Source organism: Limanda limanda, chromosome 12 (assembly GCF_963576545.1).
Source record: "Limanda limanda chromosome 12, fLimLim1.1, whole genome shotgun sequence".
Classification (NCBI taxonomy): domain Eukaryota; kingdom Metazoa; phylum Chordata; class Actinopteri; order Pleuronectiformes; family Pleuronectidae; genus Limanda; species Limanda limanda.
In genome coordinates this window covers 12,121,324-12,141,704 of record NC_083647.1, presented here as the reverse complement: position 1 = coordinate 12,141,704, position 20,381 = coordinate 12,121,324, and the positions used below count along the sequence as shown (strand labels likewise).

General features: G+C 42.2%; 1 protein-coding gene across 1 annotated transcript in view; it reads right to left on the bottom strand.

Moving 5' to 3' along the window:
- The window catches only part of LOC133015734 (regulator of G-protein signaling 6-like), a 42,504-nt gene that overhangs the window by 3,149 nt on the left and 18,974 nt on the right, over positions 1-20,381 (bottom strand). Inside the window, exons 3-14 of the mRNA XM_061083002.1 lie at positions 11,852-11,951; positions 10,967-11,017; positions 10,759-10,865; positions 8,443-8,494; positions 7,892-7,956; positions 5,712-5,788; positions 4,759-4,840; positions 4,326-4,400; positions 3,039-3,140; positions 2,733-2,905; positions 2,470-2,595; positions 875-1,061 (exon numbers count right to left, since the gene is read on the bottom strand). Coding sequence (XP_060938985.1) covers positions 875-1,061; positions 2,470-2,595; positions 2,733-2,905; positions 3,039-3,140; positions 4,326-4,400; positions 4,759-4,840; positions 5,712-5,788; positions 7,892-7,956; positions 8,443-8,494; positions 10,759-10,865; positions 10,967-11,017; positions 11,852-11,951 — 1,197 coding nt within the window. The remainder of the gene's footprint in view (positions 1-874; positions 1,062-2,469; positions 2,596-2,732; positions 2,906-3,038; positions 3,141-4,325; positions 4,401-4,758; positions 4,841-5,711; positions 5,789-7,891; positions 7,957-8,442; positions 8,495-10,758; positions 10,866-10,966; positions 11,018-11,851; positions 11,952-20,381) is intronic.

The following is a 20,381-nucleotide window of genomic DNA, read 5'->3' as shown; positions in this document are numbered from 1 at the left end:
GGGAAGTGTGTGTGTGGGGGAATGAAGTGTTCTGAACTTCTGAAGGAGCTTTTCACTTGCAAAAGATCTTATACGGCTGAAATCCTTTTTTTAGATAAAACAACACCCAACACAAAGTACTGTCATTTTAATGGGATAGGTCATCCAAAAAAGAAAATGTACTGATTGTCTACTCAACATTATGACAATGGAGGGGTGGGTGAAGTATCAACTCGAACCGGCCTCAATTACACCAAGTTTTTAGCCTAGATGTCCTCTGATATTCTCCTCACACAGAAATATCTGTACCTTCTACTTACATTCTCAAAACTGGCTCGTTACTTGTTTCAACCTCCACTGATGACAACACAACGTAAAAGACATAACAACACAGCAGGTTGTTAACAAAATAGGAAAGCTATCCTTTTTGTGTGCGTATAACTTATTTCATTATAAAAGAGGCATCGTGTATCATTGAAGTTAAAAAACACATTTACTTTTTACTTTTGTACATAAGTACCTTTCAGAGCCTCTACTTTCTTACTTCTACTTGAGTAAAGGAACCTCTACTTTTACCAGTCTTTTTTTGCACAAGTATCTGTACTTCTACTCAAGTAAAGAATGTGTGTACTTTTGCCACCTCTGGTAACTGTACCCTTGAATCTCTAAAACTTTGTGTGGACTCAAACACTTCATCCATCCCTCCATCGGCTTAGTGGTAAGTAGATAATGATTGAATTTTCATTTTTGGGTGAACTATCCCTTTAATTATGTAAACACCTCTATATGACTTCCTATGTGGTACTAGAGGTTTTATCTCTTTGTACAGTGGCAGGTGTTTTTACACTGTATCTGTTTGGGTTGTGAAAGCTGTGAAGAAAACGCCACAGTCCACCTGAGCGTCCTCGTAGCTGTATCGTCCGGGGTCTTTCAGGTTCTGGCTCGTGCGCTCGTAGCTGTGAGAGTCCAGGTTGATGGAGCTCGGCGCCCCCTCAGCTAGGAACTCCTGCCAGATCTCCTGCGCCCTGGCGGGGACGTCCTGGAGCGGCCGTCGCTTCAGATCCTGCACTGCTAACCAGAACCTACACAGTGTCACATTGTCACATTCAGTCAGTATCAACGTCCCAGGAAAACAGATACAGTAAATACAAAAGCTGATTTTGCTGTGTATCATATTGGCGGGTAATGCCATTATTTATGGATAATTACAACGTTGATTTGAAATATTTCAATTTAATGTGCTATATCCCACATTACTTACTCCTTTATCATTTGTTTTCTACATACTGCTACTGTATTTGGTATCTTCTTCTCATTGCTATTTATATCTACTAACAGGCACTGCTTCTGCATTACTCGGTATACACTTAATTTTGATTTAATTAACAATACACTTATTGTACTTATACCTTTATTTATCTACAGTTGTATTTTAGACTTAAGTCTTTATTGTTTGTGGTTTATTTTACTGTAATCTATTCTACTAAATTTTTTTCTATACTGTAATATATCAAATTTCCATCAGGATTAATAAACTCTTATAAATAAAATCTCATCTTATTTTACAGTAGAGTATGTTACACTAGCAGTATTAAATAAACTAAAGTTCTAATTGTAAGTACTCAGTGTAGTATAATACTGCAACATGTAAGCAGCATTTTAACCCTGTAGCAGGTTTCTCTGTTACAGTGAGTTATAGATAATCTGTGATATGAACATTAAATTAACGCACACAAGTAAAGTGCACGTTCATCACAGATGTATTTAGGTTTTATTTCAGTAATTAGTTCCACCACATTGCACGCTTTTAGCAATTTGTTCAGCAAAATCTCCTGATTAGGTTTTCATCTACGTTTGTTTGTTTATTGGTTGGTTCACAGTATTTATGCAAGAACTATTGGATAGATTACCACAGCTGAGAACCCGTAAAATTTAGATGCGGATCAAGGAATTGTTGCTTTTCAATATTTCCGTTGACTCAGAGAATAATTCATCGATCTTGATGAAAAGATCAGGCTTATTTAGGAGAATGATATTTATGAGTGTATGTAGTTTGGTGCAGTTCCAAATAAAAAGTGGATCTAGTGAATTTAAATGTGGTTTCATAAAGGGACTATTGGCAAAAGTATGAACTCGTCTTAGTGCCATTCTGTTTTGGGGCCTTGTGCAGCAAGATGTGACAAAACTAAACTCTGTTTAAATTTCAATAGCTCTTGTGTTACTGTATAAATGGATTCCACTAATGTAACACTGGAGACAGAGATCTTCACGCTCTCACTTCTAACTGCTCAACCTCAGATTTCAAACTGAAACTGACTCATGTGTAAGCTTAATCACTTGAGACAACTTCTCAGTAGTTCTATCTCACTGCCTGTAAATTGACTTTGATGTTTAGAATGGGTGGAGTTTCCCTCATGCTACAATAACCCACACAGGGGACCGGTGGGAAGAATATGAAATGTTGAAATGAGATGTGGATGGCGGCCTCACCGCAGGTTCTCTGAGCTGAACTCTGACTCCAGGAACTTCAGGAACTGGTCTCGTCCCACCGGGTCTTTCAGGGCCTCCTCCAGAGAGAAGCCCCATCTCTTCACACGCTGCTGGCTGGGATCACGACTGCTCCCAATACAACATATTAGACAAGAAGAGAACAAATTAGAGAGATATTTTCTCTCCAAATGTCAGAACTAAGTCAACCTCTCCTCTCGTTTGAGATCCTAACATTTTCAACCCCACACCCGCCACACCCTCACCTCGCCTCCAAGTCCCAGAAGGACGTGTCGTCATTGATCCAGGGGTTGGAGGGCTCCGTGGTCGACACAAAGGGGTCGTAGTCCATGAACTGCTCCATGTAGCTCATCAGACTGTCAGCCACTTTGGAAACCTTCATACAGTGTCGGTCCAGCTGCATGTTCAGGAAGGTGATCTGATGGGGAGCAGACGAGAGACTAATGAGGAGGATAAATAATCCAGCAGCTCATCGGTCTGCATCCCTGATTGCCATCATGATGGATTGTGTCAGGCGGTGTCGCTGGTGGGGACATGAGGAGAAGAATTACCTCCTTCTGGATGTCATCTTTGGTGGGCTTCCTGGTCGGGTGCGAGCTGCTGTGGACGGGACTGGGCTGACTCTGGCCGTCGTCTGGGACCCCATACACCGACTGGAGAGAGCGACGGCAGAGAGATGCTTTGTTTTGATGGGATTTGTATTTGCTATGACTCTATGCAGAACTGTAACTTGCTGTCATGATATCCGTTGCTGTATTTGTATGGTTTTCTGCTCTTGATGACAACTCAAAGCACTTTGCAGTTCAGTTCATTCACACATCTACAGTGCATCTATGTGCATCAATAGCACACTTGCATGGGCAATTTGGGGTTCAGTATCTACACAGAACCAGAAGGTCATTAGTTTGTCCTCGAGTCTGCAAGTGAAAGTATCCTTTAGCAAGACTGATCCTCACAACGCCCCTGACGGCTTTGTCAGGAGTATGTAAATGGAATTTGTGACTGAGAGAAAACCTTCTGAGTAAAGAAAAAGCTGCCTGAATGTGTGTGAATAGGTCAATGTGAACTATAAATGATGTAAAGTGTTTTGAGTGGTCGTAACATAGAGACTAGAGAAGTGCTGTATAAATGCAGACTGTATGCCATTTACACTCACACTCATTGACATACTACATTCCCCAGTGCCTTACTCTAACCGTAACCATGACAACTACATTCCTGACCCCATCACCTACTCTGACCCTGACCTCCACATCATTATAGCCTGAATTCAACCTATATGTCGTCACTATGTTAGGTCTATAACTCAAACTGGTCCTCACAAATAAACATAACACAGTAACGCTAATGCAAAATTTTAACATTTGATCCAAAATAAACCCAGAGATTTAATTCTAATAAAACTATTTGGTAATTACATTTGTGAATAAATATATTAGAGTATACTACAGTGAAGTATTATTATTATTTTACATTATTTTTTTCCAAAATATAATAAATAATTAATAGTTATACTACTACAACAACTATTTTATATAATACATATATTCTATAGAAAATATATTTTAATTATAAATATAGTTTTGTCACTGTAAAATAAAATATTTAGATGACATCTTATCATATTTTTTTGTCTTCAGTTTCATTTGTTGAAGCTCCAACACCACTAAACCTGATACTGGTTTTTGGTCCAAAAGTCTCAACTTTTTGCAATTATGAACTCAACAGTTCTAAAATCCTGGCCGCAGCTCCGTGTGGGACGATGGTGGGAAGATAACGCCGATAAAAGACAATAATATCGAGGTTGGAAAACCAACCTCCCAGTTTCCTCTGCTCACCTTTTTCACCCTGTGTGGGTTCTTCTCTCTTCGACACTTGCGGATGTCCATCTCCGTGGTGTTGACGCAGCCGGGCTGTGGGAGGCAGCAGGAGACAGCTGAGTCTTTCTGGGTCAGATAACAGGGTTTCTCCAGCAGTGCATTGTCTGCGCCTGTCCTCCTCAAACAATACGACACTGTTCCTCCATTCAGCCAATGCCACGCTCTCTGAAGGCTTGTATGCAAAGTGACTGGCACCAAATCTGATTCTGCCACCAGCGACAACAACAGGCCTCCCTGCTGAACAGCGCGAGGAGCTGAATCTGCAGTTTTTCAGGCTTTAAATGCTAAAATTGTCAACCTACATAACAAACCCTTCGTTTATTTCCTTTTTTTTGTTGCAGCCTCTGACCTTATTTTCCTCTTCTCTTTTTTTGTGACCCAACAAACTCACCACAGGCCGATGGACGTCCCAGAATGCCCTCTCCTGGCTGTCCAGGATTTTCCTCTCGGCCTTGTCCTTCTTCCTGTCGATCCTGCAAAAACAGAGGACACAGGCCGTTCCCTCACACCTTTGAAATATCAGGTCAAACAGCACAAACTCAACAAACCAGGCCTCTGAATGAATGCACACACACTCTCTGACACACACACATACAATGAAACCACTGACAGTGCAGACTTGGGAGAAAAAAGCTGATGAGTGTGGGTCTTAACCTGTCTGCTCACTTCACCCGCCGTGCCTGGTGCTGCCTCTGGGCAGGCCAAGCTCTTACATAACTGGCATTTACCAGCCGGGCCTTTCTAGGTGGTGTATACTCCCCCTGAAGGCATATTGCTCCTCATATTAACCCCCCCACTCATTAAAAACAGCAGCCACTTGTCAATGTCATTTCTCTGAATGTTTTCTATAGACAAGTGAGGAACCTTCTTAAATTACAGTGACAGGGCTGTGCTTACAAATGGCAGCCACCAGGTGGAGGTATTACATTACACAGGAGTTGGGGAGAAACGTTTGTGTTGTGTGTATGTGTGTGTGTGTGCGTGTGTGTGGGGGGGTTTGTGTGTGTGTGTCTAATTCCATAGGGTAATACTTGTATTTAATGCTTGTATACCCCTCCAGTCAAAGCAGAGCTTAACATAAGAACATTCAGAATTAAAAAACGGGTCTGATGCCCAGCTGCGGTGAGGCTGAAGGTTATTTCCTCTTCCTTGGGGAAATAACACGAGCATCATGCATATGGTCAAAGGTTGTTGTTTCATATATTTGAATGTATAAACCTAATTTTTTATCAAGCAACATCTCTCCCCACAGCCCTCATCCTGTAACTTTGTCGCATCAGTGTGACACTGACGTCAACAGGCGGCGTGTTGTGATTCACTCGTGAAGTACACAACGTGACTCACTTCACTTGAGCCTCAGCTTGCATGAAGATGAATTCCCACTTCCTGGCAAAGGCCCTCTGCAACCGGGCGAGGTTCTCCTGGAGGAACCAATCAGGGCAGAGAGACAGGTTATTTTTAATTCAAGACCTTAAGATGATTTTCATAATCCGTTCCCTGTGAGGCTGGGCTGTGTCTTTACGTTACTGTTGCTGAGATGGGACGACATCTGACTCACTGGGGAAGTCAATAAGCTAAAATCACATTTATAGTCACTAGATCCAGATTTTGTATTGGATCCACATCAAATTGTACTCACTCAAAAATATCAATGTTTTTTTTTTTTTTATCAATCTCCTTGATTTAATTTTTGAGAAATGAAAGCAAATATATCTATTTATCTTGCAATTTTAAAGAAAATGAAAAAAAACATTCCTGACTCAGCTCTCTGATCTGGATCCACAACACATTGAAACGAGTTCTACCCTGACCCACACAACATCCTTCCACCAAGTTCCATCACAATCCGTTTGGTAATTTTTGCATAATCTTGCTTAAAAACAAACAAACCAACAATACATGGACAGGGGTCATCAAATAAAACCTTGGCGTAAGACATAACTAATAAATGCATTCTTGTAGAAATAGTTTAACATTGTGGGAAATATACAAACACAGGGAGAACATGACAAATCCACACAGAAAGACCCCTGGCTGTGTCAAATGGGAATTGAACCAAGAACCTTCTTGCTGTAATTCTCACCAAAAAAGTTACATAAATAATAAGTAATACAAAAATTGTTCTTTTTATTTCATCTCTGATCTAAGACCACAAGGGATGATTCCTAACAAAGCTTCATCACAAACTCGCAAGTTCACAGAGTGTAATCCAGCACTGCATGAGGATTTTGCTTTGCATATAAACTCACACATCAAAGCTGCGTATTAAAACGTGTGTACACTCAATAACAAACCTAAATGAGCATCTGTTGAAGACACAACACATGACCTCATTACAAACAGAGGAAAAAATACTGAGGACCAACTAACAGGCGTGTAACAGTGAGAGCAATGAGGCTGTGATGGGAATTTTGTATTTAGACATGGTTAAATGGAACAGATTACATTTATATAGAAAGAAGTTTACTGAAAGATGTATTTTGGTGGTTCAAGACTCATAGTCAGAGTTTAGCTCAAGTTAACATTATGCATAATGCTCTTGAAGGTCTTTAGACGTGGCCTTCTTAGTCTAGTGTGAACAAAAGGTTTCTCAACAGGGGCCAATTAAGTCTTCTGTAGCAGGAGGCTTCAAAGGTTATTAGGTGTGACCTGCAGAGACAGGAGATCTCTGAGAGAGCTCTCCAAGACCAGGGGTGACCCAAAGGGTCTGGAACAAGATGCGTTTAGCATCTTGTTCAAACTTCAAAGCACATCACTTGTATTTTGACGGAGACCAAATGTCTGAGCCATCTTCTTGTAACATGCTGGCAGCTGATTGGACAAATGTATTTTACTGTGGAGAGGAGGGATCTGATTGTATAAATGGAGTGTACTTTTGAGAGCTCATTGCCATTGCCCTCACATCTGTCACCGTGATGTCGAGCTCTGTGCCATTGAGGTCAAGTCTGTTGTCGTGACTTGACCTTTGTAAACCGTCCGCAGACGGTTTGAATTAAACATCCAGAATTGATAATTGCTTGTTGTGTCATGATATGTAATAATTTCCCATTACAAGGCCCGGAGGCATAAAGTGACCTGAATATGGAGAAAGGAAGTGTTCTGGACAATAGTTGCAGAGTAACTCAGAATCTGAAAGTGCAGTGGATTGCTGTTGTGTAACCAGCGATCAGCTCTGCGGACACCTCCCCTGAGACTGTATCGATCTGCTGATGCAAAGTAGGCTCACAGATACCTTTGTTTACATTTTGGAGACAGTAAACAACTGTGTGTCATTCTGCCAAATGGTGCTTCTGAGAGAAAGAAGATCGACCTTCATCAAGTCTGTAATGTGATAAAGGCTTTTTGCTCAGAGGAATGGATTTTGGCATTTTAAGGCCCCAGAGGACTGGATATCAGCTCTTTTGTTCCTCAGGAAACAGGACATTCATCGGGTCATCATATTATGATACATTCACAATGGGAGCTTAGAAGTGATTAACATATTGGCAATAGGCACAAACGAAAATGACAGTAACTGTACTTACAGCCTCGTAGTCGGCCAGCTCGAGCCTGGCCTTATTCTGCATGGTGCGCTTACACAGGTAAATGGCTGGAGGGGGGAGAGAGAGAAAGAGAGGGTGAGACATGAAGGGGACAATGGAGGTGGAGAGATGGATCATCTGTGCTTTATACAAAACAATACAACGTGTCTCTGACGGCTGGTGCTCTTTATTTACTGAGGTCTCAGCTGTGTGAACCAACACTAATGAATGTTACACCGGAGCAGGCAGGCGTTGCGTCCTCTTCCGAAATAACAAGCTTCAAGTAAATGTCATGGAAATGAGGCTGTATCTGTGACTGTCTCTGCTCAGTTTGGCTAATCTCATCCCATAGGACCCTTCTCAGGGGGCAGCAGTTACATTATAGGGAACGGCCCCCATGGATCAATACTCAGCGGGTGTCAACAGCGGACCGACAGTGTGAGCTGTGTCTCAGCTCCGGAGGAAGACTGACAGCTGAAGGATTGAGCGGGATCTCGCTGGTTGGGATATACAGACCTAAAAAAAAAAACCTGACAGACAAGAGTGTGACTCACCATAGTCTGTGTTCTCAGGCTCCCAACAGTTTGACGGCCAGAAGTACGGAGACTGATGAAAGCAGAAGGGGAGGAAACAGAAACAGATTCGGTTGATTTGCTTGTATAATCAGAAATACGTCCGATTCTTTACATAGGAGTAGAGACAAACAATAATATTCTCCAGTAGGGTTCTCCCCCCCCACCCTCACTCCCTCTGCACTTGTCTTCTCTCCCACACTCTAAAGACGACTCTTTGTTTGATAATGATCCTTGATGTCCATGTGCTGCACAACTATCTGGGGAGCCTTGGTAGCAATATTCTCTCTATCCATATTTAATTGTCTATTGCAACTGATATTACACATTCAAAGTTCATTCCCGAGCCCATTAATAATGGATCACTCACATCTATCATGCATTCTTAATAACAGGGCCAGATTTAGAACTCGACGGAACCCGACCACATATTTCATTCCCACTATTACTCATAATGATAATTAGCCAACAAGAACGAAAAGGCTGATGGTGAGGGATGTGCTTGTTTAATGAACAGAAGGTTAACATGCTCCTGTTTAGCACCGTGCGGCTCAAAGAGGATGAGTTTCATCTGTTCTGCACAAACCGGAGACATGTGTGACAAACGGCAGAAGACGGTTGTCATTAAATCTAGGTCCTCTACCAGTTTCCTGTCTATTTTTAGAGGAGCAAACAAAAACTCGGCTGTCACTCTGCCTCACAGCACAGCTAATGGAGAGTAGCCAAATACGTTTCAAATGCTCTGTGGACTCATTTTTCAGAGCGTCTGATGACGCGGGCTGGTTGCATCACGACCACATCAGAGGGAATATTTTTAGCCGCCACTGAATGAGCAATTGTGACACACGCTGGCCTCCCTGCGCGGGCACAACAATGGCTTTTAATCTCAAGCAATGGAGGTGAAGATAAATGCGTTCGGAGGTAGATTGAGGAGGAGGAGCAGGGGAAAGGCTGGTGACAGGGAAAAGTGCAGAGCCAGCGAGCAGCCAGCTCAGCGCTTCCCATAGGGGAGCTCTGGCTACTGTAGCTGGCTGGATTAAGACGCTAATGGCTCAGTCACAGCCATGAGTCATCACGGAGCCCATAGCCATCAGTAGGAACCTGTCAAAGTTCGTGCTGGATCAGATGGAGGGAAGAAGAAATAAACAAAACACCCCTCTGGCAAGCTGCCGCTCCACAGGCCTTTCAGTGCGGCCCACCTCCTGCTGCGACGCTGCGTCCAGCAGAGATGGACAATATCGACCTTGGTGGGATGAGTAATAGGCTTAGCGGGGATTGTTCTCATTACCATCGTGCAACAAACATATCCCTCTGATAAACTGCCATCATCTCGCTATTCTGTATTCAAAGACCTCAAGTTCAAGTTGACTTACTCATCCAAAGTAGTCTGAGCCAAATGTGCAGAAATAGTGCAACAAAACCTGCAACATACTGTATAACCACACAAATAAAGACACAACAAGGCTCCGATGGTGGGAGAGGTTCTGTGTGCACACAGTCAAACTTAGCCAGGACTGTCAGGATAATGAATAAATACTAAACAAATTATAAAAAGAGCAGAAAGAACAAAAAACTGTGGTCCGCAATGTACATCCCTATATGATTACTGTATGTATGATTTTAATACATACAAAGATAGTACAATTGTCAATTTACCATTCAAACTGTATAGCAAAGAGTAAATCGAGATATGGATATAAAGATAAGGAATTAACTATTTAAATTTAAAAACATAACTCCACTTTACTTGTTTACTTTACTAACTGTTACTATTATGAATGTGATTGAAGTTGTTCTGGGATTATATTTTAAACTTTAAATTTAAAGACCTAACTGACTGAGTTGAAACAAAACTTTTCTTCAAGTTGACTTTACTCACGTTTTAAGGCAGCAGGTGAACATTTGTTTTTAAGTTTTACCAACTTGAAATAGAATAGAAAGAGTATTTATAATAGCAGTATAGAATTTAGTATGGAAATTAATTAGAGAATACTTTAATGGTTGAGCTGTTTTGTAATACTATAATAATAAAAATAATAATAATGATAATAATAATAATAATAAAAAATACTTACTTACTTAATACTATATTATGTTACATGATTAAAAGGCCTAACAATATGTAGCCAAATATACAGAGTATAAACAAAGATCCGTAATAGCTGGCTGATTGACACATATTATGAAAGTAATAATAAATAACAGGAGGCACAGTGGTGATAAGAGGTCGTATAAGTGACACTGCAGGTTTGTCCACTGAAACACATGCAGGACTCTACATGGTGGAGGTTTCTGTACCTGAAAGCGATAAAGGGTTCCATCGTCCTTAAGTGTCAGGACGTGGTCAGAGATGGGGAAGATGTAGCCGTGTGCAGCGACCAGACTCCCGAGGTGGATGGCTTCAGCTGTTGACACGACAGGTGGCACACAGACTTAAAATTGCCTGTCACTTCATCTGAGATGCTACTGTATCCACATGCAATGACAGATCTCTCAGCAGCTGTACCTGGATCCTCAACGGAGAGGTTTTTCATCAGCCACTGAACGATGTCCGCCCCTGTTGTTCAGAGAAGGACATTGGTTAGACGTGACGTCACTCATCTGCAACAGATTCAACAAGAAGCTACGATCTACAAACAAAAGACGAGCTTTGGACAGGAGGTGTTTGTGCTTGGTCTCTGCTCAGAAACTGAGGGTCAGAGCTGTCAGAGCTGAGTAGGAGTCAACATAATGTTAACAGGTCTGCAGTCCCCACTCTCTCTGACACCCTCTTTGCTCCTGGACAGCACAATGTTTGGCCGCGGCCTCTCCGTGGCGCTTGGCAGAGGCTGCCGAGAGAGAGCGAGCGTGAGGCAGTCAGGCCTGGAGGAGCCGTGTAAAGGAGTGACTCAAAAACAGCCTCTGGGAGAGCGGGAGCAACTCCCTCACCCAATGCTGATGACTAATTTCATGCACACACACACACACACACACGCACACACACACACACACACACACACGAGTACAGTCTGTGCATGCAGATGGGTAAAGACGGATACAAAAAAAGGAAGAGAAAAATAGCATATCTGCGGCATGACAAGGGCAGCGTCACACCACAGGCAGTTTCCCCCCAGTGGCCGAGGTCTTCACTGCAAAGGCATCATCTGCTTCCAACTGTGGCAGCAGCGAAACTAAACGAGCCCAAAAGGTCATGTTTGCTTTTCAGTTTCTGACTCGTCCGGTCTCGCCGAAGCACACTCGCTGGGAAAGACTACAGCGCTCTCACATGTGCACACACAATTATCAGCTCATCAGGGGAGATTAAGGATTATTAAGGAGGAAAAAGATAACAATCACACACAGACATGCACAGTAAACACACACACACACACATGCACACACAGATACTAACCTGATACCACACTGGGGATCTTGGAGAGGAAGCTTTTGACGGTCCGGATGGCTACACCTCCTGCTTTCTCATCTTGTATTCGTGTCACAATGTCTTCAATCTACAGTGAGGACAAAGGGAGGTCATCTTTAAATTTCAATCCAAAGTGTTACGTGTTTCATTTTAATTTATTTACTCATTCAAACAATTCATAGCTGTTGTTTGTAGAAGAATGAGACAACCAAATAGAAAAAAACTCAATACTTTGCTTTTAGCCCATTGCTCTCAGCTGAATTGGCTCCAACAACATCTATTATGATGGTACAGACATTTTAATACATTTTCTGCTCATTTTTACATGTTCTCATCAAACACATCACTTTCCTCAGACTGATTTCTGCAGTTCCTCTTTTCAGCCTCTGTGTAAAACACTTGGTCTTAGCTCCTATCTCTTTAAGGCCCACCTACCAATAAAGTAATCTCTAATTGGCCAGCTTGTCCACTCTCTTGTGATTGGTCAAAGGCTTCCACTTTGACCAACCAAAGTTTGGGAGTCTTACTAGAAACTTTTGCAGATTTTCTTTTACATCCTCAAAAACAGACATCAGAGGAAGGAAACAGAAAGCCCAATTGACATCTAGAGTTGGGAAGATCAGGGGTGAAAACAAGCTCCATAATAGATCATCATATAAAGTGAATACTCAATGTTTCACTCCACTGCAAAGATCAGGCCTTGAAGACAGAGTGAGTTCTGGTTAAAAATACAAAAGAATTGACTAGTTTACTGAAACACCTCCACATTGTGTATGCTCATGGTAACACTGCTGCATTGTGGGTGAATTCGATGTATCGAGTGCTTTTGTCAGAGGCTCCGGGCCAAGTGTAAGAGGCTGTCACTGCTCTTCCCGAGTGGCCGAGATAACAAAATCACACCTCGGAAGCGGCCAGAGCCCCAAACACATCACACATCAGCCGTCGGATATCAGGCCCGGCACGGCTCGCCACTCAGCCTCCGCACGGGGGAGAACACAAACAGTAAATAACCGACAACCTGTCACTCAAAGACATAGGCAGTGGACACGCGTGTTTAAACACACACATGAACCTACAGAAAAAAACCTATATAGACCTGTAAAGGGTTTGGAACATAAAAATGTACTCAGGTCAAATATTGATGTGAGCAACCAGTGCTCTGATGCCTGGAAGAGTCTTGCTAGAAATCAATCGACATCAAAAAGACCCTGTTTCTGCACACCTAGCTGTATTATCAGCAGACAACCGTATGCACTACAGTGGCTGCTAAGGTCGGGCTATTAAATTCTTTATGGCTCCCTAAGCATCTGTCTAGAAGTACACTCCGACGCTTACACACACACACACACACTCATGCCCATATGCCAACACACACACACAGTATAGCAAAGCTGATTAAGTGAATTTTCGAGGGTTCATCTCCAGGGCTCAGCAGAACACAGTGATTTTTAAAGGAGCTTCTTCTGATTCCTCTCAGCTGAAGCATGTTCCCTCAGTCTCCCTCCACAGTTACAGTCTAGTTCACGTCACGATCGCAGGCACACAGCATCACGCTGCGCTCCAGTTCGTGCCGTTTCGGCACACTTCTGGACCCTCTCTCTCACTCCTCTCTTTCCTCTTTCCTCCACTGTTCATTCATCATTTAACACAGCAGATATGTGAGTGAATTTCTTCCACTGTGGAAAGAATACAGACTCTAAAGCCCTGAATTAAGATATGGGAGATTATGTTAATGCATTTATAGTTTTTTTGATGCATAATACTAATCTGTTATTCATCTGTCATCCAACAACATGGGCATCAAGTTACATTTGGTTATTACTTCATTTTAACATGTTCTTAGATGATGAGGGCTTAATTATTCCAAGTTTTTCTTACTGTCAACGAAGCCAAAATTAGAATAATACTCCATCTCTGCCAACAGTTATCTTAAATTCAATCAGGCTGCAGCAAATTGCACACACTCATAGCTATCAGCTCTCTTAATATTCCTATTTATTCATCTAGATCCATGAATTATTCCGTTGGAAACCAGTGAAATTGTCAGAAAAAGAATAAGAGAAAGCCTCAATGTTAAAGAAAGAGAGAGACAAATTTCTGGATCTGCCTCTTTGCCTGTTTAATTTTTTCTCTTTCTTAAAATACTGTATGTCCCATTCTACCATCCTGCTGAAAAACCAGTCAATAAACAAAAATGTATATCTTTAAACACAGATCACGATACTTTAATTTAAAAGTATTTATTTTCCTAAAATAATTGTACACTGTAACTTTTATGGGTGAACATGCTGAATTGTTGGAGATTATTTTCAGTGGAGGATTAAGGCATATTGGTTGAGTAGTGAGTATTCATGGCAGCTGGATGGTGTATGTGGTGTCAACTTGAAAAATAAACTTAACAGTACCCATGTTCAATGGTTATCACTCTATGAAGTGTTGGTAATGAGTTTTACAACACAATGTAGTATGTCCGGTATTTCTTTATTGTTATTGTTTTCATGGGACAATTTAAGTAATATCACCAGTCATAGTGTTCAACTAATCGTGTTACTTTTGATTTGATGAGCTAAGGAGTACTGACTATAGACTCAATATTAAGATAGATGAAATAAGGTGAAGCCAAAGTGTTTTAATTTCACTCTGGTGGTTGGCTCCATTATAAGGAAAGGGAAATCTTGCCTCCTCCATGTAAGCAGATGTGACATGGACATGGATCTGTCCAATGTGTGTATCGGCAGGTTGTCGATACCATGGCTCCATCTAACGATTGCTAGTACTTTAACTCCAATTGATATAATTGCTGATCGATATTGGCATTCTTATCCATGCTATTTCAGCTTTAACCATTTATCACACTGACCAATATACTGACGACATACATGAGTCAAATCAGGCGTCAAGTTTTTAAATGCCATTATGACAACAATGTCTTGAAGTTTGTGTGTGCGTGTGTGTGTGTGTGTGTGTGTGTGTGTGAGAGAGAGTGTGTTTCTTTCTCAGCAGTTCTCTCTGTACCTCTCTTTGTGTGCTTTTACCTGTAAACTAATGTAATATTCATCCTCAGTCATCCTTTGTTCCTGCAGGATTGTGCAGCTTTAAAGTCACAGTCACCGACAAAGCTGTACACACTCTTTTGGAGAAGTTGATAAAGAGAGAACAACATGCGGAGCGGGCATCCAACCACAGCACATTTACTCAGCCAGCCACCATTACAATCAAATCCAATCACTCTACCTGGGAAAAGCATTAAGTGGATGACTCGCACAAGGGCCCCATAAATCCAGAACAAAGCAGCCAGATGTATATGGATTTAATAACGCACATAATGCAGAGGAGGGAGGAGCCGGAGAGCGGTGCGTAGCAAGACAATTACCAATCTCACACCATAAGCTTGAGAGAACGTCTTGGCATGAATTATTGAACGTGCACCGGCTATGGAGAATTACTGCTTCAAGTCTGCTGATAAACCTCTCACAGGAGGGCATGAGAGAGAGAGAGAGCAAGAGAGAGAGAGAGAGAGAGAGAGAGAGAGAGAGAGAGAGAGAGAGAGAGAGAGAGAGAGAGAGAGAGAGAGAGAGAGAGCCTTTGTATTTCAGGCCTGAGTTCGCCTACATGTGAGCACGAGCAGTTTTTACAACGAGAACAATCAGGTGCACAACAGATTAGCACTGAAACATCACAATCGCTCGTGGGAAGACAAACCTCCCCACTCACAACAATGGACACGAGGCTTTGAAATCAGTTGAGTTCGATGCAACTGTGACGGACTCCTCAAATCCCCTGACACACAACAACATGGAGAGGATTAAGTCCTTTTGTCTCTGCTCCCATGTAAAAACGGACCTTGGGCGGGTTATACAGCGGCACAGAGGGAACGGTGGGGCTCATTATCTGCCTATAGGATGAAGTCAGACCAGAAGTACTTGGGAACAACTATGGAAAGTGAACACTGTATCTCCTGCGTGCGCAAGCTAATGGCGTTTGCAGCTCGTGTGAAGGGCTTTCGAGAGGAGAACATCGCTGCTCGCCCGTGATAACAGCACTTTGCCCCTCGCTGCACCCGACTCTATAAATGATTATCAGGAGAACACTTGTGTGTCTTGCGACCGTGTGTTTGCATTCGCAGCACACGTGTGTTCAAAATGTGTGGCACAGCACGTCTGTGTATTTGTCTGTGTGTCATCCGTCTGTCTTATCTTTTATAGCTCAGAGGGCAGCAGCAGCCACTCTGTATACAACCCATGTAGGAGGGGAAGGGAGGATGCCGCTTGTACATCCACATCCCGACATGGGGGATGTGGATGTACAAGCAACAAGAGGCCACTACCACTGAACATTTACTCAACATTAATGTCAGGACCGTTCACTCTTAATGTCTCAAGATGTCCCCACTTCCTGCTACATGGTTTTGTTATTGGACTTAATGGAATGAAATAACACCATCTAAATGGGAGCATCAGTGACAAAAATAACCATAAACTAAATGTGACATGTTGGTAGGCAGCTCCTGATGGAAACATCCACTCCTAATTGAAACTCTGTGACGGTGTTCTCTTTTCTTTCCAAAAATGGCAAGCGATGATGCTATTAAAAACTGTCCCAATCTTCAGAAATGAGACCGCTGCTTCTAGAAGACGGATCAGGCAGTAATAGTGTCATTAATGATTCAGCAGTCATCCCAGGGCCGACTTGTCATTGTTGAAAGACGTTGGGGTGTGTGAGGGAGAAGACAGATGTCCAGGTGACTGGAGACACGATCATTTTTTATTCACTGGGACCTGCGAAGATTACATTTTGGTCAGACTTTGAAAAGTTTTAAAGTTTGGGAAGTGATTTCCTGATGTTAAGGTGAATGAGAATTACATTTTAACATTACCTCAGTCCTATGTCAATCTGATGACTTGTGGTCTGAACTTGCCAGGAAAAATAACTTAAAGTTATGGTTGATGAATTGATTCTGAAACTCTTTATCTTTATTTGTCGAAATCCTCTTCACGTCCCGATTGCCATAAAAAAATTAAGTCGTCTGAAAAATTTAATTTCATCATTTCATTCAGACCAAATGAAACGATTGCTCAGTGTATCTGTCTGTCACTAATTGACCTGCCCGCCCGTGATCTCCCTACTCTCCTTGGGGAGACATTTACCGCTGAGACGATAAAGACCATAACCAGAAGTTAGAGAGCGAGTCATGGAAGTCATCTTCTTGCAGTTGTCAGTGGGAGGAAGTATCAGTGGCATATTATCAAAATATAGACTACTCTAGCTTTTCCAGGATTACCAATCCCTGATATGTTAACACACTCATACTTGTGGCTCAAATTTAGCCTACTACAAAATTCAGTTCTAAAGTAGGATCTACTTCGCATTAATGAAATATGCTAAACCACCACCTTCACCTTATTCTGCACTCCGATTGGCTGTTTGTCGGCCAAGACATCCGCACACTGGGATTGGGGACTGCTGATTGAATGCAGATTAAGTTCCATTCTGGACTGGAACCAACTCCGATCAATTGGAAATCGGGTTAAAAAAACTGTAGTATGAATTATAGGCTTCAGTCTAACTGCAGAGGTTTGGAACATTTCATTTCATTTCAGCATCCAGTTTCAAACGGGTCAGAAAGAAAACAAAAAGGGCTGAAGTGGAAAATCAGGAATTCATCGGACAAACAGAATCTCTCACTGTGCTTCTCTTTGTTGCAGCTCCATCGCTTCATCTTCTGAAGTCACGGCCACATCCGTCTCCACACTGACCAAGGATGCCCCCTCGGAGTTTTCACAAACATATTTTATCATAACTTCTGGCAAACAGTATGGAGCCAGAATGTGGAAACAGCATGGCCCAGTTCCACCTCTGAGCTGATGATCTGGACTTGATGTGTTTGTATTAGTACATTTTCTGCTTGGAATATTAACAGATTTGTTTTTCTGTAGCTGCAGTGCTGCCATGCCCTACAGTCCCCTACTTGTTTTGCATTGCCTTCTAATTGGCTGTAAATCAGTTGCTGTGTCAGCTTAGACCTTAGAAATGAACTGTGTTGGTTTGCCCTACAGCTTCAAACTGCTTTATATACTTTAAATTAATTCATTGCCTAAAACATACAGCTGAACTTTCTTTCTGCCTGTATGTTGTTTGGAATGCTAAGTGATGCCTCAAATGCAATTTCATTTAAACTTCCAGATGCATTAAACTTTTGATTATTACTTTGAAAGTGTGTTTAATGTGTTTCAGATATATTTATTGTATGTGCATTTTATGGCATAAAATGTCTAAAAACAACTAGACCTATGTTTTATAACTTATTGAATTGTGAACGTTCAATATCCCAATTGTTCCCTGCAATTTTCACACCTACAAAAATCTATTTGGACACCTGTCAAGGATGTTATGTCCACTGTGCAAATGTATCAGCACGGTAGTAGTAACTACATTTACCTATTTATTCAAATGTATGTTTTTACATAACACATTTTACATCATTTTTTGGGCATTTCGCATTTATTGAGAGACCGTTCAAGCGTAGGATGGAGAGCAAGAGTAAAGAAGACAAAGCAAAGGGCCGGGTCGGAACCGAACCCACAGCTGAGGTATTTGACAAATCTGAATCTGAAGGGGAAATAAGCTGAGCAAATGTTAGTGTTCCACACGGATTCATTATTATAATGAAACTGCTTTATTCTGTGTGGTTTTTTTTACCAGATTTAATCACCAGGTCAGTTACTTTTGGAGCGACGGACACCTCTGAGGATTATTTAGCTTCTAAAAGTATTTAATTTCTCCTCATTTGCATACAACCAAACTATCTGAAGGGCACAACCTATAATTTCTCTGATTTACTTTAGTTTTGTCTACACGTCCACCTGTGTTGTAAATGATACTGCAAAATGTGACACATGGATCGATGCCTGCGAGCAAGTTCTGGCAGCCAACTTAAGCTGCGCTGCTCCAATCATGTTACATATCTCATGTGACATACACCATGTGACAAACATCATGTGACATACATCATGTGACATACCTCACTCTCCACAATCATCTACAACACACTGATATTAAGCAGAGAAAATGTCCCATCACTCCCTTTGTTTGCCCTACTGCTGCGTCAGTATTGTTGCCAGCTGCTTCAGCCCCTCCACCCCCCCAGCATCCACCTGTGGGCTCCGACGGGGGTTATAAATATTTGCTCATCACTCCAAGCATATCTATGTAATCATATCTGGGGGAGTGATTAAGTCGGAGCCGAGACTCTAAACAATAACCTGTTCTACTGCTGCAATAACTGATTCAACGCGAGTCGTCTGACTTAACTGTTTATTCTGTGTATATTTCCTGCATGGAGTCTGTCCGGGCTGGTGACGCATTATAAACTAAACTCTCCCAAGTATATAACCTGTCGCCCAATACTTTTCTCTCAGTGTCACTTTGACCTCTGTGCCATACTGGGTGCATAATTAAGAGAGTTCCAGCTGGTGTGTGATGCCCTGGGGAACGAGGTGAGAATAAAGCCTGCTGGCAAGAGAGAGAGAGAGAGAGATAGAGTGGACCCCCCCCCCCCCTCCTCTTCCTCCCTTCCTTCTCCTTCCCTCTGCCACCTCTCTTAAAATGCCAGCTCACGGCGAGGGAGCGGTGAGATCTCACACTGAGAGAGACACTGACGGCCGAGCAAGGAGCAACACGGCGGACTGGAGACGCTCCCACTGAGTGGCCGCGTGCGGTGGTGGGAAACTTTCCACTGTGGAGACGTGTGAATGATATTTGCTCCTCAATCACACGCTGACACCAACACGTGAAAAAAAAAAGCTCTTGGCCATTCTCACCAAATCACCTGCCGGGTCTAATATTGCGTCTCAGTGAGGCATCAACTGAAAGCCAACGGCTCTGAAAGAGACACATTCGCGGATCCATCTCTTCCCCTAATTGCCATCTCCACAGGAATGCCCTGAAGGAGAAGCTGTTTCTTTTCTGACATGAACAACCGTTTCTCCCATCAGGCCCTGTAGCTGAAAAAAAGCCTTTTTACACTCCAGCAAAGCCATTTTCCTCTTCTGCCAATACCTCTCAAATGTGACCCCTGTGATCGTTAGTGGAAATGGATTTGAAAGGTACTGAGATTGATTGTTTGAATTTGGAGAAGAGGAAATCCCATTGAGTCAAATCTGGCCTGTCTCGAGTGGCATAATCTCGACCTGCTGAAGGTTAAGTGTGTGCTCGATCACATCTTTGTGTTGTTCCGCTGGAGTTTTCAGGGTTTTCTCAAGGATGAGGCAACACATAACGACTGCAGGAGGCACTTTCGGTTTCACGTGGGTAAACATGTAAATAATGCATCATATACATTCACTTTATATTCATTTAGTTCTGCCAATCAGCCCCTGTAATTAAGTGAAAGGGTTCGGTGACATTCTTTCCTCATGTCGGGTGTTGCCCTGTGGATTCATGTTTAATTTAATCCAACACCAGCAATTAACAGCCTCTTTAACTGAAGTGGACACAGCGCAATACGGACCCTGTCCTG